This window comes from Centruroides vittatus, unplaced genomic scaffold (assembly GCF_030686945.1).
Source record: "Centruroides vittatus isolate TY-2023 unplaced genomic scaffold, ASM3068694v2 scaffold_1444, whole genome shotgun sequence".
In the NCBI taxonomy this organism is placed as follows: Eukaryota; Metazoa; Arthropoda; class Arachnida; order Scorpiones; family Buthidae; genus Centruroides; species Centruroides vittatus.
Window position 1 is genome coordinate 1,885,572 of NW_027122679.1, and position 25,292 is coordinate 1,910,863.

At 33.6% G+C, this 25,292-nt stretch overlaps 2 protein-coding genes and 1 long non-coding RNA gene across 4 annotated transcripts in view; all 3 read left to right on the forward strand.

Annotated features, from left to right (window-relative positions):
- The window catches only part of LOC136987102 (deoxyuridine 5'-triphosphate nucleotidohydrolase-like), a 359,911-nt gene that overhangs the window by 13,387 nt on the left and 321,232 nt on the right, over positions 1–25,292 (forward strand). The window contains exons 4-6 of one of the 2 annotated variants that reach the window (XM_067284769.1): positions 2,601–2,675; positions 8,881–8,951; positions 10,803–10,859. In XM_067284769.1, coding sequence (XP_067140870.1) covers positions 2,601–2,675; positions 8,881–8,951; positions 10,803–10,859 — 203 coding nt within the window. Of the gene's footprint in view, positions 1–2,600; positions 2,676–8,880; positions 8,952–10,802; positions 11,110–25,292 lie in introns of those variants that run through there. The other variant, XM_067284768.1, reaches the window with a different exon arrangement.
- On the forward strand, positions 6,957–7,776 carry LOC136987014 (uncharacterized). Its single transcript, XR_010882568.1, has 2 exons — positions 6,957–7,252; positions 7,647–7,776. It is a non-coding gene; the product is annotated as an uncharacterized lncRNA (long non-coding RNA).
- Positions 16,214–25,292, forward strand: part of Moca-cyp (nuclear cyclophilin protein Moca-cyp) — a 54,859-nt gene continuing 45,780 nt past the window's right edge. The window contains exon 1 of the mRNA XM_067284695.1: positions 16,214–16,337. The gene's annotated coding sequence lies outside the window, so the exon portion shown is untranslated. The remainder of the gene's footprint in view (positions 16,338–25,292) is intronic.

The window sequence follows — 25,292 nt, forward strand, 5'->3', positions numbered from 1 at the left end:
TTCAGAACCAATTCTAAGATTCTGTCATGTTCTTCTGTGTCCTTTGCATGAATGATAAGATCATCAATGTAAATCTTGACTCCTTCAATATGAGCAAAAATGTCTGTAAATGTTTTGTGAAAGATCTCAGGAGCATTTGTCAATCCAAATGGTAGTTGCAGAAACCTATATCTCCCAAAAAGTGTACTAAAGGTTGTTAATTTTGATGAGCTATCTGCCAGTTCAATCTGCCAAAATCCCTTGTTTGCATTGAGGATAGAGAAAAATTTGGAACCTGCCATATTTCTTGCGATTTTTTCAAAGTGTTCTCTCATTATCAAGTGATTCAAATTCTGTGGATCTAAACATATTCTCAGAGATCCGTCAGGTTTGCGAACTAGGACAATTGGGTTTACAAACTCTGTCAGTTCATCTATGCTGCATATAATTCCATCATTTATCATTCTCATTAATTCTTTCTTTAATGGATTCATTAAGTTAAATGGTACTCGGTGTGTAGGAACTACCACAGCCTTGTAGTCATTCTTTAATTTAAATTCATGGGGTTTTATTTTGATCCTGCCTATGCCTTCAAATACATTCCTGTATTTAGTAAAATAATCACTTTCCATTTTTATTTCCAAAATATTTGGTTTCTCTGCAGTAAATTCAGGTTTTGAATACTCTCGAGTCCTAAAATAGGTGCTGCTTGGTCAGTTGTCTTGACTATTATAAAATTCAAAAATTCCTTAACTTTATCCTTAGTTCATACTGTTAAATCACACGATCCTAACATCTTTAATCTATTTCCACCGTAATTTGAAATCATAATATTTGTTTTCATTAGCAGTCTTCTTAGATTAAGTCTCAAAAATATATGCGGGAATTACATTAACATGTGCACCCGTATCTATCTTAAAATTAACACTTTTATCACAATCTAAAATTCTTAAAGTCTCTGACCAGTCTAGATCAAGGTTCTTACTTCTGCTTTCCAGTGATGCCAGTACATAGTCATTTGTACTCTCTGGCACCATTTTCAGTACATTTACTATGTTATTTCGACACACTTTCGCAAAATGATTGTATTCCTTGCATTTATTACATTGTTTGCCCATTGCTGGACAGTTTGGTTTATTATGTCTATAACCACATCTCCCACAATTCCGTTGTCTTCCTTGGAACTTATTTTCCGGTCTTCGATATCCACTCCAATTGTTCTCTGTCTGATGGTTCTTTGTTTCTGCCTTAGACCTACTCTCCTGATCACGTGATCCACTGAGACGTTCTCTTGATTTTCGTTTTATCACGTTGACTTCTATATTCTTCGGTTGATTTGACAAGAGTTTAATGTGGCTCTCTGTTCAGTGGCTCTGCATATGTCAATTGCCTTTGTTAATGATAGAATTGTGAATGGTATTCGTGATCAGAAGGTAATGGAATGTCTACTACAAGAAACAGAGCTATCTCTTAATAGTCGATCCCGTAAATTCACAAACTCACAATTTATCGATAGCTTACGTAGGTCTGCTACAAAATTGTCAAAGGCTTCGCTCAGTCCTTGCACACAAGTATTAAACTTGTGACTCTCAACACTGGTTGCTTTTTGGAATAAAATCTGACCCGAGTTTTTCTAGAATTACATTCGGTTGTTTTGCTGCTTTTTGAAATAAAATACGACTGAATTTTTCTAGAATTACATTCGGTTGTTTTGCTTCTTTTTCATTAAGTTCTAATGTTTCAAAAATTTCTAGAGCTTCTTCCCCCAAACAGTGGAGCAAGATGGCGGCTTGAGTTTCATTGTTCTTTGTTGTGCGTTTGGTTGCCGTCGAATAACGTAGATAACTTTTCTTGAATTTCTTCCAATTCGCTCCCAAGTCACCTTCTGCCAACGTCAGTTTAGGAGGAGGAAGATTTTGAAACGTGGACATGTCGAATCCAGTACGGGAGAATTGTCTTTCTCTAAATGTTTGTCGACTGCACCATGTTATGTCTATTGTCTAGTCGTTACAACCAAAGTGAGCGCTAAGGCACTGTTCCCATGATGCATCAGCAACAATTGCCACCTGGTGGATTCACTAATAATTCACATTTCAACAGGTTATATATACCTTCAACAGAGGCAGATGTTGATCCACGAGCACACTGATTGTCTGCAGTTGCAGTTAAGTCCTTTTTGCACACCCTCGCGCTCCTTGACCTTGGGGCCTACGGCCCCTCAGCTGCCAACACGCTCTCTATCGTGGCTTGTCCAACAAACCTAACCTATCCCTCCAGGAGATGACTGTCAATGCTAGGCAGTGGAAAAATCTGAAATGGCATGGAATGCACTGTGAAAGGCAAGAAATTGTAAATATTATAACTTTCTTATTTTTGGTCTCTGGTTTAAAAGTAGGGTATCGTTGAACTCATCTCGGTCCCGAGTTCAAATATATACTGTCCCGAAATTCCGTAGGTGGTAATCTATAGTACAGCCTTTATATTTACTTTTAGTTTTTCTGTTTGTAATTAAAAGTAATTGAGTGCTTCTTGGAATTGGAAATTTATGTTTTTTTAACATAAATTTCATTAAATAAAGCATTGTAATAATTGGATTTAAGAATAAAACTTATTTGTTGTAGCTGGAGTGATTGACCAAGATTACAGAGGAAATCTTGGAGTTATTCTTTTCAATTTTGGACCTACCGAATTTAAAGGTATATTTTGCATATTCTGTAAATAGTTGTTTCTAAAGTACAAATAGAGAAATTGATTAATGTAAGACTTACAGAATTTCTTCATATACATTTTTTGTGTAAATACTTTGTTAGGTCAGGGGTCCCAAACTTACCGACCCTTTTGAGGATTTCTCAATCTTTTATCAGCTCTCTCTCTTTTTTTTTTTTTAATACAGTTAATAATAATTATTAAATAGATATGGTGAGTCAATATTAATCTTCATACCATTTTTATACATTTTTATACAAGCACACAAATTTACAACATTCTGAACTGTCATGTGCATAGCCTATTGGACTGATAATTTTTAATGAACCAATATCAATGCCTTACTTACCTGGAGGTTGATATTGACCACTTTGTGGACTCCTGAGTTAGGTGTTTGTTTCTGCATGCAAATTAAGTTGACAATATTTAATGAAATGTAGTTTTTTTGTTCATTTCTCAACTACCCATAAGAGATCTTAATTTAGATGCCATTTTATTCAAAAGAAATTATATCAGTCTTCCTGACAAATTTAACTTACAATAATCTTTCTATTAATAACATAAAGTTAAAAAATAATCAAAAATAAATTAATGTTATTTTTAGAAGCATATTTATACGGGATGGTGGTAAGTTCAATAACTGGAATAATGGGAGCACCACTGTGATAACTGAAATTGGAAATATTACTCTTAACGAGATTTTACAGTAAAATAGATGCAATAAAGCCAATCTACATTAAACAAGTAAACGGCAAGTAGTCTTGTCATAGACATAGTCTTGTCCCAAACGGCAAGGCCATATTTGGGACAAGACTATGTCTCAGAGACTCACTACTAAGTGGGATCACTTCAATGCTCATGGCGGGTCTTGTTCTCATTCTCCAATCATCTTTGGTATTGCTGGTTTTGAGCACGATTATTCAAACTTTGCCAGCCACGACCATGAGGTCTTCCACGATGCATTTTCATTGAAATTTCTCTCCGTTGCGTGACGCCCCAGGTTGAATTTTTGTCAATGCGAAAATTTTCCATTTTTGAAAAAATAATGGTGGCTATTGTATCGTTTGCAATTATTTTTTTATTTTGCACAAACAAAATATATATATTAATAAATGTAAAAAGAAGTTAGTTTTAATATAAAATTATAACGACGCGCCATCTAGTTTCAAAAAGTTCCAATGATGAAACGAGATATCTCTGGTCAATCAGTCGAGGTTAGCACGTGCAACCAGAAATATGTGGGGAATAACACGGGACAGGTAAATGGATTTCTTTCAAAGATTCGTTTGTCAAAATTCAATTTAGCAGCATTTGCTTTTTGAACTTCCCAACGCATGTGTTTGTCAAAATTCAATTTCACAATATTCATATTTCCAACTTACCAACGAGCAACATATGTGCAAATCTCGCACTACTGCCTGTTTGTAGAGTGTGTTGCCATTTTGTATTTTATTGTGTTTCAGTTCTTGGTCCCCTGACTACCTACGAGTCTGGTTTTTTTTTATGTGCGCATGATTTGGGCACCTAATACTCTGTGCCAAATTTCAACTCCTGACACATACTCCTTCATACAGGGCTTAAAGTGACTCTCCTTTTTAGCTTTTTTTCATAGCTCCTCTTTTTTTAGCTTTTTCTGAGAAAAACTCACTCTTTTAGCTTTTTTCACTTCCTATGTGAATTTTTTTTCGTAAATGCGCTCAGGAGAGAGATAGCGACCAGCAGCACCCATACACCTTATGGATCGTGCGCAACATGATAAGGCACTGTTGCACACACATGTAGTGTACATGTATATAGACTAACAAAATGAAGAGCTTCCCAAAGCTTGATACTCTGCACATGCTGTAGGAATTTGCAAATGGGTTCTCCTTGCTTGTATTCTTCTGAAATACTGATCTCTGCGGTGCTTCAATACAATCACACTGCATTAAGACATAAGTACACTTCTAGTTCGGCATTAAGAGTGATTTTTATACGGCATTATTTTTAGCATTTGTATTTATTTAAGCACAATGTACAAAAGAAAGAAATAGATTTTATTTAATACTAACATTAGAAACGCATGTTTTAGCAACGGAAAATTGTGTAAAATCCAATACTTTCTGAAGTAAGTTACTAAGCAAACTTCTTCCCAACAGTCTTTCACTGTTCTTTAGCTTAAACAATGACATCACTCGTTCTTGACTACCATAGAAAACCGAAAATAATAATTGTTGAGTGATAATAAATTTGATTTCTACTGTTGTTATTAAATAAAACATTGTAGGACACTCGTTTCAAAAGCTTGTATCTTTCTAGCATTCTGTAAAATTAAAGATCGAGCGAACCTTGTACCAGGAAGTATGAGATTTTAAACTAGTATCCTAAATATTAATAACTTCTGTAGAGACAATCTTTAAACAAAGACAAAAGTTTGGTTTTAACGGGTGCTTATATATTTGGCATGCACCATGGTTTTCTGCATTCTAACAGTGTCCTTCATTTTTCATTTCGACAGAAACTATAAAACTCGTCACGCTCGTGCTTATTCGAACAGCCGTGGTCAATTCTGGCACTAAATTAAAAAATTAATTTGTAAATATTTAGCGTCAAAAAACCGCTATTTTCACTTTAATCTAGCTTTTCGATATGCTTCTAGTCGAACTCAGTCAAAAAAATTTAATTATAATTTATTGAAGATTTTAATTTTTTAATATTAGAAGGTAATTGGCATAAATTACATGGTGTCGTGTTTCATCTTCGCTCCCGTTCAAGTTTATTGTCCTAGACATGCGCCAATGTTTGTTTTTACTTCTTCTGGAGTTTAGGCTTTTATTTCAACCTCGACTGTTTAGTTACGAGAAGTGGGGAGACAGGTGTCACGTGATCGTGTACCTGACTTTTTACGAGTTTCCTTACCTTGAAAGTTTTATATTTTTTCTCGATTTTAATTATTATTAACTTTTTTGATGGATTTTTATATCTTTGTATTATCTAAAGTTGCAGATATAAATGCATAAAACTTAATTTAAAAAATTGTTTTTCTTAATTTATTTATTTTTGAATTTAAAATATATTATTGGAGATGCTAAACTATAAGTACGGTGTGTTTTACGATATCATTGCAAACAGATATAGCAAATTATTTTATAAACATATTTATTATTTTAATTTTTATAAATTATTTAATTTGATGCAACGTGATCAATTAATTACTGTGGCGCGTTAATTAATATGGAGGCGAGACTCGATTCAATTACTTTTCCATTTTAGACGTTAATTACAGTGTTATTTTAATGTAATTTTATACCTAATGTATGTTTATTATGATTAATAAATCTATATAGGAATAATATCTGTGTCTAATAAAACAAAGCGATTATAAAAATAAAAAATGTGCAGTTGCGTCTCAATCATTTGTAAGCGAAATTTTATGATTTTTAATTTTTAAAAAATGAGATTTTTATTTATAATTTCTGTAATTTGATCTATAAATGCAAAAAACTAAACTTATCAAAATATCAACTCTCTATAAATAATTTCATCATTTACTTATTGACATCAGATTTGTTAAATTTCATGGAATTGTATTATTTTTCAACTTCGGAGTTTCTACTACCCCAAAGTTGAAAGCTTTGTATATTTTCTCTCGTGAAAGTAATAGACTCTGCGGTTCCCTACTGTGAAGGACAACAAACTGCTAAACATTTAATTACATTGTTTTCATAAACTCTCTTCTCTGTCAATTGTGGGTCAAATGACTAAAAAATTGTTTTATTGTATTCAGGGGAATAGATTTGGAGACTAGTATTACCAGTAATAAATTCTGTAATTTTATTTTTAGTCATTTAAAAAATATTGATAAAATTACCAAATAAATGTTTGAGTCACAATTACTAGTGGCATTGCTATGTAATGAACATGCAACCCACTGATTCTGCCAGTTGTTTTTTTTTTCTTTAATTACATTTTTTTTATAAAGAAATCAAAAAATGGCATTTGAAATTTGGCACATTATATGGAAACACATTCTGGTAGTTATGTTACTATTCCATTTACTTTGCTGTGTAACAGTGGGAATTCCGTACGGGGCACATGAAAACTTAATGCAGGCCTGTTCTGGGTTAATGCAGTCTTACTGGTCACTTTTCTGGAGTATAAACTCAGCCTAACCATTTTCATATTTAATTTTATCAGTCCACTTAATAATCAATCTAATATCATATGTAATGTTATTGATACAAAATATGTGTGTATTTGTGTTTTTTTAAGAACGCCTGTTTTAGTTCACTTTAACACTACACCCATACCTCGCTATACGGCCGCTCTTTATACAGCATTTCGCTATAACGGCCCTCTTCAATTAAGGCACGTTTTCGATTTACGGCCTAAAATGTTTCGCTATAACGGCAAAAAAACTTTTTTTCGATGTCGATATATCTACATGTTGCCAATCTTGCGCAAGCGCAATCTCGATGCACACTCTTTGCTATTTCCTCTTGTTTACGAGCCTTATTCAGTGTGTGCTCATAAAGCGGCTGGTTTAGACTTGTCTGTGAGTGTTTTATATACATATTTATTACTGATTGTTACACATTAACTGGAAAAATTGGAAACAATTAGGGACATTTTTGGTACGTAAGTACTGTACATATGTATGTAAGTACAAATTAAAAATTTTTAATCTAGCACATGATCTCGGCTTTGAAGGTTTGAACGAACGTGATGTGCTTGATCTACTTGAAGCTGATAGGGAACCCCTTTCATATGAGGAACTCATTCAGTTGCAAGCAGAACCGGCATTTGATGAAGAGACAGAGCCTGTTGTATCCAAACAGCTAACATCAAAAAATTTGTCGAAAGCTTTTTCCAGTTTCGAACAAGGAATAAACATCCTCCTTGAAAACGATCCTGACGTCGAACGTAGCGCTAAAGTTTCTCGAGGAATTAATTCAGCCATTAGCTGTTATAAATCACTGAAGAACGAAATAGACAAGAAGGCAAGACAAACAACGTTGGACAATTTTTGTAAGCCAGGCCCATCCTTACCAGCGAAAAATGATGACGACAGTGATCTGCAGGTTACCATTTCTTCATCGTCTTCAGATTAAAGCCATTTTTTAAAAAAATATGTATGTAAACATACACATATTTTATGTAACATGAAGTTGTTTCATTTTTGTTTATAGATTATTGTTGGTTTTTGGAGTCTGTTATTATTTTATGTACAAATGTATGTACTTGTTATGTATGTATTTTTGATTTAAATGAAATAAAAAGATAAAATGCATTTTGAATGATAAACCATGTGATATATTTAACAAATTTGGAACCGATCCCATTGAATTTGTATGAATTTGTATTAGAATAATTGATTCCTTATACGGCTTTTCGCTTTGCGGCCAAGTTTCGTGGAACGTATCTAGGCCGTAAAGCGAGGTATGGGTGTATTAGCTTTTTTTCAGTGTAAACTCTCTTTTCTCACTTTTTTTTTCACTGCCATGACTGCTTTAAGCCCTGTTCATATCTCTAAGCTGATAAGACAGCAGGATGTACGATTTTATAAACAAGACATAATCTTGTCAATAAACTTCAAAACTATGTACAAAACATAAATATAATGCTTACACAACGACAATTAGACTATTGCACATTTTTGAATGACAAAAATATTGAATGATAGCTCAATGGTTCTTGCTAGTTTTGATTTCCATGACAGAAAAATCATTTGTGGAAATTAAGTTTTATCGTCTGTATTCTGTTTGGTCTATAGTTTTGACATTTAAAATGTTAAAACTATAGATAAGTAAGTGCATTATACATTTATGTGACTTTGAGAATGCACTTTCCATGCTTGAAAGATATGAAACAATAGTTTCTATTAAAACGTTTGTATGTTAACTTTTGTATTCTGTTGCAGTATTTCAATGAAAGTTCAGAATATTGTATTATATATTGATTCAGAAATCTTCCTACATAACACAAATTACAATTATAATGCATGTGTGCACATAACATCACATGTGCATTTGGTTAAATAGTACTTGCATATATCATATTCTGTAACTTATAAATAACTGTATAATAAAGCAAATCCTTTATCTTTATGTGTGGAGACTTTTGAATTAGTCAGTAGTCAGATGCAATGTTTTATTCTAAATGAATTAAATTTCTATTATATAATAAATTAACTTAATTATTCTTAAATATTTTTAGTATGCAAAGGTGATCGAATTGCACAGCTGATTTGTGAACGTATATGTTATGCAGATATTGAAGAAGTTGAGGTAAAATAATAGTAATTTTAAAATACAGTCGAGTCTGCATAAGTCGACACCATCAGTTAAGTAGTCAGTTTTCTGTGGTCCCGGCCGACTTACATAGGCATTAATGTTAAAAAACTCCGGTTTACTCGACACCATTTAACTCGTCACCACTGGATAAGTCGACATACTTTTGTTGTCCCACACACTGATAAGTCGTCACCCCTTCTGAAAAAATGAATTCACTCTGCATGTGTGGTGCAAACTCATTTTTTTCAGGAGGAGGAGTCGATTTATTTATTAATATATAATTAATGTATTTAATAATGTAATAATATATTAATATATGTATGTATGTATATATATATATATATATATATATATATATATATATATAATAAAAATGCTTTAACATTTTATGTATAAAATAATAACAGATAAACAAAAAGAAAATATACAATCTACATCAACGTCACACCAGAATCCAATTTTGCATTTTCTCACGCTAGAGACATTAAGAATCCTTAGACGTTACTTGCCAAAAATTGCGAAGATGATGTTTTCAAGGCGTTCATGATCGTTGAAAAAGAAAGTCTAGACAGTTAAGTGCTCAAAACAAACAACACTAAACAAATTTTTCAGTTTTTCATCTACAGAGTAATTTTAAATGGAGGACACAATGTATTGTAAGCCTATACTACTGTATAATGCACTACTGTATTTTATTAATTGTAGTTTTGTAGTTTTTTTTCCAACTTTGCTTTAGTTGTCACATCGAATAACTCGACACATTTCCACTTCCCCTTGGGGTGTCGACTTACGTGGAGTCGACTGTATAAAATATCTAAGTCATAATATAATAATTAATATAATGCTAAAGTGAATACAATTGTATTAAAAATTTTTTCATTTACTTTATTCCAGTATCATTCCAAAATATGTTTGTGAACATTATTCATTAATGACTAGTCTCACCAAATTTTATTTAGTGTCATTATTGTGTTGAAATTTTCAGGTATAATAGTGTTAATCATGTAATTTAGTTAATGAAATTAATTTTCACAAAGAGAAATTAATTAAATAATTTGAAAAATAGAATTTCATAATTTTTCAAATTAAAAAGAGCAATTTTATTCACAGCTTTGATTTTTGTTGTTACTATAAAGATAAGATTTGATAAAATAGTAGTTTTAAATTTTCTTCGAAGTTGGGGGAAAACTGAGTAATTTTAACTCGCTAGTAAGAGAACTTTAAGTATTTTCTAGACTTTTTAATTTTTTAAAATTATAAATAACCGATCCCATTGCTTTTATTTATTTTTATACATAGTAGTTTTAAGTTTAAAGTTAAGCTTAAATCTTGTTCTGTTCATAGCTTAATAATCTAAAAAGCAAATTTTAAATAAATATTCTCATCTGTTTAAAGTAAGTTATAAAACTTTCTTCTAATTTATATTCTACCACCAAGCTATATTATATTTACACTGTAATTGATTTAACTTATTACAGTTAATAACAACAAATTAGTTTTTTTTTCATCAAACTGTTTTTTTCTTGGCACTTCAAAGATCATGTCTGCACTACAAAAGTGTCGGACACTAGAGCCCCACATACAAGAATTGCATGTGCTCCTAACATATTCGCCATATCAGGAGCATATGTGGAAATGTACTGATTAAATATAATAAGTAACTTTTTCAGATGCATTTTCTATTGACATTGTATACAGTACTATACTTATGCGTCTTTTCCAAAATTTAATCCACAAAAATAGGGATGTTTGAGGGGAACACTTTGTATATTCAAATTATTGCTTTAAAATATATTAAAAGTAATTTATAATACAATTAACATTTTTTTTAAATCCTTGTTTTAGGATTTAGGTACTACAGAAAGAGGACAGAATGGATTTGGCTCTACTGGAAAGAATTGAAGTTGTTATTATTTTAATGCTATTGAGTTTTGTGTTCATCCATTTACTGTACATATTTTAGGCCATCTTTTTAAGTTATGCAGATGGAATTAATTTAATATTAAATTTAAAAACAGTGATTGTTTTTGAAGCTACATATTTTGAAATTTTATGCCCATGATTTTATTGTTTGATAATTAAAGGAGAGAATTTTATAAATGTCTAATTGCTATAAATGGTAGTAAATGTGAATAAAAGTAATTTTGTTTAATCTGTTTTTGCAAATCATTTCTTCTCTCATGCCACATTGCTCAGGCCAAAACTGATTAAAATATGCTTAATATATTATCTTTTATTTATATAAGTGGACAAATTGTTATGAGTATAGTGTTGATGTTCATTCAGTTCTATTTGTTTGACTATCATGTCTGCTTATTCCATAAATTGAATATTTTGTATAATAAACTTGTTTTGTATTTCTCATTTTCAGACAGTGTTATGCATGTTTTCCCAATTCTGTATGCTAACAATTAATATAAAGTGTGTATGATTCTGTGAGTGAAACCAAGACTTTTGTACATCCAGCAATTTATTAAATAAATATTTTCAGTCGTCATAGTAACTCTGGGTTACAAATCGGAGATAGCTAATGTGTGGATAATATACAAGATGTACAAAAGGTTAAAATTTTCAAAACTTTCAAAGGATAAGAAGTTTAAAAATGTAAATAAAGTTTTTAGCAAAATTTAAATAGGTGATTACAAAGAGATTACAAATACAGCAAAATCTCCATTTGTGATTGCTCGGGAAGATCAAGTTATATATGGGAGGCAGGCGTAAAACAGACTATATATAACCTTTATTATCTATATATATATAATCGAGACGAGTTGATAATAATAATAATCAGCGCAGAGCCCAAACGGATAGGAGTTCATAGTTGAAATTTGGTACACAGTTAGGGTATGTCACGAGAACGCACACTAAGAAGGGATTTTTCAAAATTCCTCTCCACGGGAGGGAGGGACGGGATTGAAGCTTCTATATACATTATCGAGACGTGTCCAAACGGTTAAGAGTTGAAAGTTGAAATTTGGTACATAGTTACGGTATGTCACGAAAACATTCACTAAGAGGGGATTTTTCGAAATTCCTCCCCACGGGGAGAAGGACAGGATTAAGGCTTAACACTTCCATCAACAATGGAAGTGTTAAGTAACAATGGCGAACAAGAGAAAGCGACGTGCAAGATTTACGGGCACTGGAAAAAAAAGAAAAAAGAAAAAGAGTAATATGTTGGAACAAATTCGATTTTCAAATTTAAACAGATTAGTTCGGTTTTTCTCGACTTTTTTTCTTTAGAACATTCGATGAAAATCGAACGATATAATCAGAACACGTCGTGAAAATCGAACAATATTAGAATATTCGATTTTCAAATTCGACCTTTCTTTAGAAATACTTAGTTTGTTGATGAAATTACTCTTTTTCTTCTGTGACTATAACGTAATAATCTTAATCTTTGCTATCGTTAGGCCCGGCGTTGCTCGGGCAAAAGTATCTGCTAGTTTATGTAATAATAATAAAATAATCTTTATTTCAATATGCAGTATTACAGAATTTGCAACAAAACTTACAAAGACAAGATGGATGTTTTCAAAATTTAAGATAGTGTTTAGTATACTGGCTTAAAGTAAGTCTCAATAGTATTGTTTTGCCAAAAAATAATAGTTTGCATTTCAGTGAATCAAATCAGTTTTGAATATCAAAGATGCTCACTGATTGTCTATGCAGACATTGTGATCATCTTTTATATTCAATGTAACTCGATAAAGGCCTTTGAAAAAGTCAAAACTGTTTGTTGAAATATTTGTGCTGGAATTTATGGTTATGTACGATTCTGTTATTGAATGCAAGTTACCACTCACCCACCCTAATCCTATTATTACTGTAGAGAAGTTGCACTTCATTGTTTAGTAATAATAGCATTTCTGGAAACAATAGTTACATAGGACAATGAAGTTGCATTTGAGGTAACTGCATGCCTAGATTGTATGGAAGGATGTGTTGTCATACATTGGATATGGGTGCAAAGGTTATCTTATTTCCTAATCTTAAAGGGGGCCCCAAATTCTATTACCAACAAACAAAACTGGTGACAGCTTATTCTGCAAATACGAAAGCAATGAACGATATTTGTCCATTGTCCTATGCGACTTTGTCATATGTTCACTAAAACTTGCTTCCTTCAAGGCCACCTTAGCCCTGATTGCAACCAGTTCCACCTTGTGGGAGCACTGATCCGATGTTGAATCATAATTTGAAGCTTCTTGCATAATACATGGTGCCCTTTTATAGTCTACCGCCCATTACACGTTCAGATGGCCAAGTAGCCTATCGCTTTGGGGGACCTGGGATTAAATCTGGCCTGGGTCAAAAAAACCCAGGAATTTTTCAGGGGTTGATCTGATTGGATATGTCAGTCCCAGTCCCTCACCATCCTGTGGGCACTAAGAGTGCCTTTTAGGAAGCACGTTATGGGTTCGGCTAACCCGTTGTGGGCCTGGCCAATCCGGTAATGGGCTTGCTAAAAGAGGCCCTCTTAGTGCCCACAGGTCGGAAAGAGAAGGGGGGAAAATCTATTTCCCATTTAAGTCAATGGAAAAACGGGAATTTTTCTTCTGGTCAAAAAGGGAGGTTTTACTGTTTTTAGCATTAATGTAAGTGTACACGTGTCCAGAAGATAAGCATAATTGTTCAATCCACCGATAGAGCATAAGATAAAAAGCAGAAAATTCGTTTGAAAATTTCTAGACAATAAAACGGGTGGGCACGCAAGAGTTCAGTGGGAGCCGAAATGTAGGTTTTGCAAAATGCATGGGAGCCGCAGTTCTGTACTGTCGTGGCGGATAGTATGGTAAGGCGCGCGATTTTATTACATAATCTACTTTTTTTTTTAACTCTCCGCCCTGTGGGCACTAAGAGGGCCTCTTTTAGTAGGCCCATTATGGGTTCGGCCAGGCCCACAATGGGGCGACCGGGTGGTGAGGGACGGGGCCCGACATATCCGAACGGACCACCCCCCCGAAAAATTCCTGGAGATTATTCGATCCCGGGTCCCCCAGAGCGGTAGGCTGCCACCTTTACCGCTCGGCCATCCGGCCGTCTATATAATCTACTGTAAAACAAATATTGAATTTTTTTAATAAACATTTTCACAAAATTACAAAAATAAAATTGTAAAAATAATAAAAAACATGTTATGGAGTTTATGAATCAACAAAAACTACCGGCACGGTTTCAAAATACGAATAAAAAACAAATTAACACTTTCAGCAAAGCCGCGTGTAACTCAAAAAGAGCCGCATTTGCCCATGTCTGCAATAAAGGTATGTGGATTGTAGTCAAATGTTTTATTAATCCCTAACTAATCGTAACATTTTTTCCTTTTAGATAACATGGTACGGTCTCGTGTAAAGTACTGGTTAATTTACGTTTAGGAATGAAGCATTTGTAATTAAAAGGGTTTCAATTTGAAAGATGATAATGCAATTTATACAAAATAAATTTTCTTACCTTAACTGTGTGCGCACAGTCTTTGTACAACTTTTTTTTTTGACACAGGTAAGGCATGACAGATCGAAAAATTTATTATAGTAACGTTACTTGCATGCAGCGGTCTCGGAAATTATGTGCATTGCTTTTAAACTATCAGATTAAGTTCATTTAAAGGTGTAGAGCAGCGTTTCTCAAAGTGGGCGGTGAGTAAATCTAGGGGGCGCTGGAGGCAGGGTACTGAACGATGATCAAAGGTAAAAGTTTCCTTTCCTCTGTCAAACGGATAAGAGGAAATATTGAATTTAATGGTTCCCAGATGTCGAGAACAATGTACAGTAAGGGCACAAAGTGTGAGATTCATAGAAAAGTTTTCCTAAGAATATTTCCAATCCTTTCACACACGGGGGGCGTTGGGTATAACTTTATGGAACAAAGGGGGCGGTGGATCGAAAAAGTTTGAGAATCACTGGTGTAGAGGAACGATTTTCTCCGCTAACAGAAAAGAAAATTATCGAAAAATTAAATTCTTGACGGGCTGTCAGACTTGCACCTTAGCCGAGTTTTAAAAAGCCCAAGGTTATTTTCTACGACTTGAAAAGATTCGTAAATTCTAGAGAATAAACGAACTCAATTTTTAAAATTTTGAACCGTACATTGATAGAAGAATTGATTGAGGTTCTAATTCCGTTTTAGAGAATTTTCGTATAGAAAAAGTATTACGTTTTCGACGCCGTCTGCTTAAGATGGCGTGCATAACCAGAAGTTGCAATCGGCCTTAAGAATTCCTGCCTTGCGTGTCTTTCTTTTTAATTTCGACCTTAGTACTTTTGAGTGCCCCAAATGTCACTGATCGAGTGCAAATTAAAATTATGCGGTCTGTTGAAAACGCGCATCATTAAATCGTACTCTGCGAAGACCTAGGCGCTGTCATTGGTCTGTATTTTCGTCCAACGTTTCGCCCGTGCGATAGTTTTTAAACTTTAGTTTTTTACATTTAAAAAAATAAATCCATGTAATAAAATTTACAAAATTTGTATTAAGAGGATAAAAGGATTATTTTAAAAATCGTCACACGTAATTATGAGAATTCCCGTGGGTACAAAGATGGCTATGAAGCAAGCATATTACGGGTTCGACCATGCCTACAATAGAGTACACGCCATATCTGGACACACTATCGAGCGAAAAATGTATGGGGGTCTTTCAGAATTCAATAGCGGCTCTTTAAAGCTGTAGACTGCCCTCTTAACCGCTTGTCCAGCCGCCTCGTCAACAACGTTGTCTAGTCGGACATAAGTACATAGATTGTAACCTAGTTCTGCCGTCGTTTCTCACCACCCTGCCGAACCCCTTGATGGGTTTGATAAAAACAACCTCTTGGCATCCACCGGGCGAAAAGAATTAAAAGGAAAAAATAGACAGAGAGAAATCAAGAATTAAGTCAATTTATAATAGCGAGGTTGAAGCCGAAGTTTTAAACGCAAAAACGTGTACGTCGGACGTTCAGCGCCGCTTTCCTGTAAGCCTAGAGCCTAGAAGTTTGACAATGGTGTTTGCCAAACACCATTGTCAAACTTCTAGGCTTACAGGAAAGCGGCGCTGAACGTCCGACGTACACGTTTTTGCGTTTAAAACTTCGGCCTCAACCTCGCTGTTAATAATTTTATCACTTTTTTAAAAGTTAAGAGATTAAACTATTTATATATATTATAAAAAATTAAAATTACACGTAAGGTATTTTGTGTAAAAACAAAGCGAAAATATTCTGTTTAAGTATTAATTATTTTGGCTATTTTTAGGCGAAGAGCTTTTCAATAATTTGATAAACAGCTATTCTTGCCGAGAGAAGACGAGCGAGTGGATGTTTGCAAATGTAACAGCTTTCCCGTCGTTATTAATACGCTTTTTTAAAATCCCGAATAGAAATATCGACATCCGGAAGTAAGTTTAAACCGTCTTCGTTTAAATTTAGTTTTGCTATAAGAAAAAAACGTTGCGGAATTTACTTTATTTGAGTGTTATATTTGTCCCATTCGAACAAAATGGCGGTCTTCTCTTTTTATTCTCGGATGCTTCTTTGAAAAAAAAAACGCGGTTCGGTGGCTTTGACAAATGTTTTCCATCGTTGCTCTTCTTAACTTTCGTATTTGGTGCATAATACTTTCGAAATATTTAAATAGAAGGCATTTTTTTTATGCGCGCGATGTTGCGAATCGTCTGATTGTTTCGGAAAATTGAATTGCCTAATTTAGTCTAGGGGAGGGGAACGTCTTCATTTATCATATTTTTGAATTTATTTCACGTGAATTTAATTTATTATCTGATTATCGGTTCCTGGAATGTTTCTATCCTGTTGTTGCGTATGCATTTCTGACGAATATCGTGGTAAATGCACAATTGCAGATGTGAATGATGCCGTTGGGACTTTAATGGAGTCGTAGACTGTGCCTGTAGGAGCAGAAAAGTCGAAGGAACCATATCTCTGTGTGTGATCCTTGGCGAGACGTAGTCTTCTGAAATCGGTTTACTTCCGAGCGTGATCGGGAATAGTGGTGCCTGCTCTTCCGATACTGTCCCTTTTAACTATTTAGCTTGTGTGACTGTGCTGACTTTGAGTAGTCCCTGTGGAGTATTTGATGTTACCTGCTGGGGTGTGGGGCTTGCCTCCATTTGGACGCTTCGCATGACTACCAGAGGAGCGTTGATTGAGGCAGTGGTGTTAATTTGAGGTAAAAACTGTTTTCGATTGGTAGGACTTAATACATTTATTAAGTATTACAGGCACTGGTTGCTGTGCCTAAAATGTAACTTGCCTGTGAATGTCGCATCCACAAGGAAGATGGTGACTGGAACTGCTGCTGTTGGGCTTCTGTGTTTGGAGTGAATATCTCGATATGATTGTGATGAATGCATTGATGATGCTGGTAATCTTTTAGTGTGTCTTTTTATGTTTGTTAACGGTGGAATTGTCAACCCGCCGTTGGTTTCTTCTGGAGTATAATTTTTCAAATTGGATCTCTTGATTTTGTTGTTTGTGGCACTTGCTTTTTTGGAGATTTAATCATCCATTCTAGTGCTTTCATAAGATGCACGCTGATGCTTTTTATATGGGTAGAACTATATCCCAGTTCATCTGTAATCCATTTATTCCAGTTTATTCATGTGCCTCTTGATTGACTTATTAACTGTGGTAGTTTAGAGGCTACAGTTTACTGATGAATCCTTCAGGTATTTGCATTTTTCATGAACTATAGAGGGTGCTGTGTTTTTACAAAATGGTTACTTTATCTTGGTCGCTTGTAACTAGTAATGTAAAATTAATCATATAGTACTGTCCGATATAATATATGGTGCTTGTAGCTGTTTATCGAGAAATTTTATAGAAGGAGAACAATTATTGCTAGCGGGACACGTCATTATGTGGTATCGAAACAAATGCGCGAGATCATTCTATACATATTTGTGCCCTTTGTGTTAAAAAACATCAGCTTTGACATTGTCCTATCAGGGCTGGAGTTACAAGTAAAAGGCTATGTAAGTTGTTGCTTATGACTTCGACTTTCAAGGGGCCTGAAACATTTGTACAAAAAAGAAAATTGAAGTCAAATTTTGTAATAAACACTATTTTACAAACCAACAAAATATGCTTTACTTTTTATTTTGTGTAGTATTTCATTAATTTTTTTATTAAGAATTAATATAAGATCTTTAAAAAGATTGATAAAACCAATTTAAAAAAAGATTTTTAATGGAACGGGTATAAAAATTAAATTCAGTTATAAAACAGAAGACTAGTGAAACCTCACATCTTTTTCTTCCAATATCCGTATTAAATCAGAGACATAGTCTGATTTAATTCTTTTCTTTTTATAATCGACTTCTAAAATTGTGAAGGGTTGGTAAGGGGACTTAGAGTTCAGCTTAGGGCTTCAAAATGCTTAAATCCGACCTGTGTCCCACACAAAAATTCTGGCATTTTAAACTTTAAGAAATTATGTTTTAAAATCGACAACATAACTTGTTCATGTAAAGCAGGACAATGGGGAAACTGCCAATTCTTAACAGTCTAATCCACTCTCAGAATTCGGAGAAGCTCATAAATATAACCGACCAATTTCTGAATAATCATCTGTTTTTCATGTGGGAATAGACGAAAATGTATATTAGGCATTCATTTGAAATTGCAATTTGGATTGCAACAAAAAGCTTTGCTTTTTCTATTGCTATTCATCTTTACTGATGATAATACATAAGAATGAATCAAATGACAGATAGAATTCGAGCATTCAGTGAAAAATGCAAATAACTACAAGCTGTAGTGGTTAAGGCAATGGCCTACTGCTCTGGGAATCCCATGAAAAAAACTTTATAAATTTTTTTTTATAGATGGTTTCTCCCAGATGTCTGGTGTTGTCCCTCTTACCTGGCCATCCCATTGCGGATTTGCCACAATTGCCCAAATGAAGATTCTTAGTGCATATGGGGTGGAAAGAGTAAAAGCAAAAATATTCCTCAAAAATAAATTTTGATGTAAAAAAAAAAAATACAAAAGTCCTTCAAAAATTAATGACAACTGATCTCAGGGTCATACTTTCTGGTAATTTTAGATTTAACATTTGTGTAAAACGTATCATTTATAAAGCATATAAATGATTTGGCTTTATGTGATTTTTAAAGAATTTTAGTAATGTTTTTTATGATAAGAATTTTTAATGAAGTTGTTCAATCTGTTTTTGAATACACTTCTATAGCTTGATCTTTCCATAGAAGTATTTGTTTAATACAAAACATTGAAAAAGTGCAATGTCATTTTATTAAATATATTTTGAATAAAAGTTATATTACTTAACCATAGAAATGAATATTATTATTGGCTTGATTGATTTAATATGCTCACTCTTGAGCAGGCGTGACCAACCCAAATTGTTTCGTGGGCCATGCGTAACATTTTGGTGGGTCACAATTTAGGCAAACGTGCTTTTAAAAAAGTAAAACAAATACAAAATGAGTAAGATTTTATTGTTATACTAAGAGTTCGTACTTGCACTTACACATTATAACAATGATACAGGCATTCATTTATTTAATTGTTTTGGTACACACAACGGCAAACAAAAGTTTTAATAAATATATAATATTGCTTAGCGGGCCACACAATTTAATGTGACGGGCCACATGTGGCCCACGGGCCGCGGATTGGCCAGGCCTGCTCTTGAGCAACAAAGAATTAAATACTATATCACATTATCTAAAAAAACACTGGTACACCAAACCAGTTAAACAAACACCAAAAATATTTAATATAACAAATATTTTCATTTGTATCAATCAGAATACCAAATTGAATTTTTAAATTTTTAAGTTTGGGCATGTGCCCTAAGCAGAGAATACATATCATAAAGAAAAAACATCATATAATTAATAAAATAAGAAACATTTGATTAATAAACTAGAGAGCATACATGAAATGATTTACTATATCTTGGTTTCTTCCTGTTCTCCTTACTTTATGTATTTTCTTAGCATAATGTTTCCGTTGAGAACAAATCACACAGGAACACTTTCAGTGGAAGAAGTTTGGTTTGTTGGTAGGAATGGATATGAATATTGGACTTAATGTCCCTCTTCAGTCCTATTGTAACAGATTTATCAGCCAATTGATTACAGATTTATCAAATGAAATACAGTAGAGAGTCGAAAATCGGAATCAATTGGGGACTGGGGTTGTTCCAATTAGTCATTTGTTCTGATTACCCATTATGTATGAATAAATATATTAACCTGTCCGATGTTCAAATTTTTCTCCGTTGTGTATTGCTTCGTGTTGAATTTTTCTCCGTTGCGTGTCGCTTTGTGTTGAATTTTCGTCGATTTTAAGCCTAACGGAAATTTTTATAATAATAATCGAGGCTATCGTATCGTTAAAAATTATTTCTGTATTTTGTACAAACAAAATAAATATATTGAAGAATATAAAAAACATGAAAATTATACTTTAGAAGTAAATTTAGTATCAAAAACGTTCGATTCGGCACGACACAGTCCGACTGAAAATCGTGCCGATTACTGGCAATTCCGATTACCAGTGTTCTGATTAACGACTCTCTACTGTATTTAGATTTATACAATAAAAGGTTTATACAAATACTAATAGAGTAATAATTATTAGTATTTGTATAAACCTTTTATTAAACATTTGTATTTGTATAAACTTTTTATTGCATAAACCTAAATATTTCATTTGATAAATCTATAAATCTGTAATCAGTTGGCTGATAATCTGTTACAATAGGACTGAAGAAGGGTGTTAAGCCCAAAATGCATATCTGTTCCTACCAATAAACCAACCTTGTTCCACCAAAAGTGTTGCTGTGTGATTTGTTCTCAATGGCAACATTATGCTAAGAAAATACATAATTTACTATAGTTTGAACAATGCTCTCCATTCCATTGACAGATTGTCTAATTCTCTGAAGTTGATGACAATCCTATTTTTTTATAGCCTTATAAATTTCTAGACTCCAAGTATTTTAAACATGCCAGATCATCTGTGCGGCTTAGCAGTCTGGTATCATAAGTGACTAGAACATCATCATTCCTTACGTATGTAGCCAGAGCAGTATTATAGATTATAGTTTTTTTCTAATTATTTATGTTCTTTGATGTGAGTGGTCAAGAACAACTTAGTTTTAATATCTATCAGTTCTTGAGATGTTTGTTTATTGTATAATTTTGTGATTAAAAAATTTCAAAATTGGTTTTTTAATTTTTATATTTGCCATATGTAAACTTTATATGATTTAGTATGTCATTGTTGTTCCAAATTAACTTTGTGAAGATGGTATTTTTGAAGATGTCGAAAACATTTGAATTTTAGTTTTGTTATGAAAGTGTAATGTATACCAGATACTGGATTAAATATCTTTATAATCTGTACTTATTGGTATTAATTCTTAAGCCTTTGTGTCCTTATTATACAATTTTATTATTTCTTTTAATATACTATAGTTCAGGAGTGGTGAACCTATGGCACGCGTGCTCAAAGTGGCACGTAAGAGAAATCATCTGGCATGTAATGTACCATATGATTTCTGTCCTTTTCAATCATCTTTTCTGTTTATCACCTGATCATCCTTTTTTCAATCAGATTTTTTACATTTATTCAAATTAAAGCATATTTGTTTAATTTCTTTAAATATCATTATTCCAAGTCTAAGACTTCGGCATGCATTAACATCTTTAAAGCTAAGTATGCTTACAATATGGCAAATGGACTCAAAAAGGTTCGCCATCCCTGCTATAGTTAAAAAAGGTAAAATGAAATAAAATATAATACTCCACATTTGAAATAAACACTTTTATTAATATTAAAAATTATTTTACAATTTATTATAAAAATAATTACCTATTAATATGTCAGTATTTACAATGAGTTATTACTATTACAAGATATATGTGTTACCGGCAAAACCCGATTTTATGCCAAACCAGTTTAGAATTATTATTCAAGTATTCAACATTATCACAATTATACAAAGCTGTAACTTGTGAAGACAAAAACAGTATATCATTAAACTTACACAGCACTGATGTGGATCTAGTCTAATCCTGGATCACAATGCACAGACGTCATCAGATAGTCTTTGGCTTGGAAGGAGCTCCCCTAACAATCTTGGCTGGGATCACATTGACAAAACTGCATCAAACATTGGCTAATTCTTGAATGCCTCTTTGGAGAGACAGAAGGATTTATGCTTGCTGTACAAAACCAGATCATAAATATAAGAAACTACAAGAAGCACATTTTAAGAGATAGAACACTGGCAGATGTGCAGGAAGTGGCCACATCATGCATGAAACTATATAACATATTACAGTGGATTGCAAGATTCTAGCACAGATTGACTACTAATGTAGTTATAACCAAATAGCTAATAAATACACGAAAATCTTGGACACACAAGCAAATTGTTAAAAACCCAGTAACCATATTACAAGTGCACATAGTCATAGAAAACAGCACATGCAATATACTGTGTGTATAACCACAGACAAAACAATCCATCACAACAGACCAGACATCACATTCATTGACAAACAAAACAAAATCACTTATATTGTAGACATGTATTGTAGACATCTATATTGTAGAGCTGTATCAAACACCTACAACATACGAAATACATACACTGCAAAAATTAGTAAATACTCAGAATTTGCCAATGAAATAAAGTGCGTGTGGAAACTTGATAAGGTACTTATTGTGTCAGTAGTCATTTCTTGCACAGGCGTCAATAGTGTAGAAAACATTAGGGTTTTGCAGTAGCACATACATCATCCTACAGAAAGCTGCCATATTAAACACATATCACACAGGCAATTCTTAAGCTTTTTGCAAGCAGGTTTGGTTTTTGCTTGGTAAAACCTAATGGCAAATTAATCATGTTAAGATTATCAAAATATGTTGTGCATGAAATATACATACATATACAGCCAAGTTCTGTTCAACTCAGCACCACTAGTGGCCAAATGGATAAAACCACCGAACACTGGTAGTTGGTTGTGAGTTCATGCCTGGCAAACAGGCTGGCCATGTGGAGTTTTCTGGGTTTTCTTTGTGTTAGTAACACCTAAATAGGGGCCAGTTTCCTATAAAAGACCTCCCAAAAGGCATTCCTCCTTGGCCCATGTGTCACGTTCCCGTATACAAGTAGAACCAATATATACGTGAGGATATGTTCTATACAGTCAAACCTGTTTTTATGTGGTGGATAGGGACCGCATAAAAAAAATCGCACGAAACTTCACGAGTGGCTATAAAAAATAGTTTTCGCAACACAATTAAAAAATATTTTTTTTATGCGGTCAATAGGGACCGCATAAAAAAAGTCTCACATAGAAAATAACTCAAAACCGTACGAAATAGAATTTATTGACAACAGATGTCAGCACTTGACTGCATCGTCTGGTCTATCGTCTGTTTTACATATTTTTGTCCAGGTGGTGTTTTTTTGACTTAAAAAATAAATTATTTCATTTTTCGCATATTCATGCAATAATATTACTATAATAAGTTCATTTATGCTATAATAAGTTTATTTAGCTATAATAAGTCAACATGAAACATGACGAATCGCACGAGACTAGTTGCCAACTATACGCACTAAATATACCGCACAAATAAAAAATCGCACAAAAAAACCGCACAAATTAAAAATTCGCATAAAAAATCGCACAAAAAAAGATTGCATAAAAACAGGTTTGACTGTATTATAGAAAATTGCATTATTGAGACATGCATTATCAGACAGTTCTATGCAAGTTTAAACCTAGGCCTAGAAGTTGAAGAAGAAAACATAGGCCTACTTCTGGAAAACAAAATTAGAATTTTTTATGAGTACTAGTCGCAATTTTTTTGTTATGTTATACAAATTCATGTTATAGGGGAGCACATTGTACAGAAGTTCACTGTATTCATGAAAGATTGTTGTGTTATATTTTGTTGGTTTTAGAGTACATTTCTTAATGTCTATTTTCAATATTTTTAGTTTTACTTATTGAATTATATAAATTGTCCAGTTAAAATTCTTATTTTGAGTGGTGGACAAACTATACGTTAAATTTGATTAATGTTTATTGCAAATTTATAAGAATAATGATAAAAATGCATTAATTTCAAAACACAGTGAAACAGACATTATCACAAGACATATATTCGGTAAAACCTGTCTATGGCGACTACACACTGTTCTTTTCAAAAAAGTGGTCTTTTAGACAGGTGGTCGTCCAAAACAGGTGGTGCTGTAATACCATATTTCCACATGTATTTTGTGCACTTTTTAGCCATTTCTACTAAGCAAAACTCTAGGTGAGGAAAAATAAGCAAATTTTTTCAACGATAGAGCTATAAATAACTCACTACTCATCACACCATAATTACTTCAAAAAATTATGTACCCAGAACCTTTTAAGGTGTGATCATGTATAAATATCGACAGACTAACGTTTTCAAACCCCTTCTGGGCTCTGCTTCGGGTTCCAATCAGTTTCTGTATGGATGTTTGATATCGATGCCTACTCGTAAGTTTGAGAAAATCGTGCACACCCTTATTACTCCACACTTGGAAGGATATCCTTATACCATCACTAGCCCAATGGAGCTTATCACACAATTGAATGAAGTCACCTCACCCTGTCACATCACTGCATTGGACTTTAAGTCCCTCTATCCCTCCATTGAGCTCCCTGCTTTCTATGCACTCAGGGACATCTTATTTCGTATTGCCAGGGACCATGCATTACACAACCAAGTGCTAGAAATGGCGCACTTAATTTGTTATAATTCGGTATTCCAATTTAACACCAATATCTACACACAGGGTAAGGGAGTCCCTATGGGCAGCTTGGTTTCTGGGGACCTGTGTGAAATGGTTGTGCGGCAGTTAGAGAGCGAGGTCCTCCCTCAATTCCTCCCCAACTTCCAATTGTATAGGAGGTATATTGATGATATCATCATCTTTTGGAAAACAACACTGGATGTAACAACCTTGGTAGATTCTTTTAACAATAACCCATACGGGTTGACACTGGAAATAGAGCAATCTAACCCGGCCGAAGTGCACTTTCTGGATATAAGCATTAAAGTTGAAAGCTTGGGCATCCACACTTTGGTGTATCATATACCCGGATCTACATCATCCTACATTCCTGCTGGGTCCTGTGATCAGGTTACATATAAGACTGCAGCCTTTAAAGCCTTAATCAGGAGAGCCTTTATGCATTTGTATAACATCCAGGCTCGGGATACTGAGCTAGCGTATATAATCCGCTTAGCAGCTGAACATGGATATTACAAGGATATACATAGGCTAATACAACACCGGCACTGTATATATT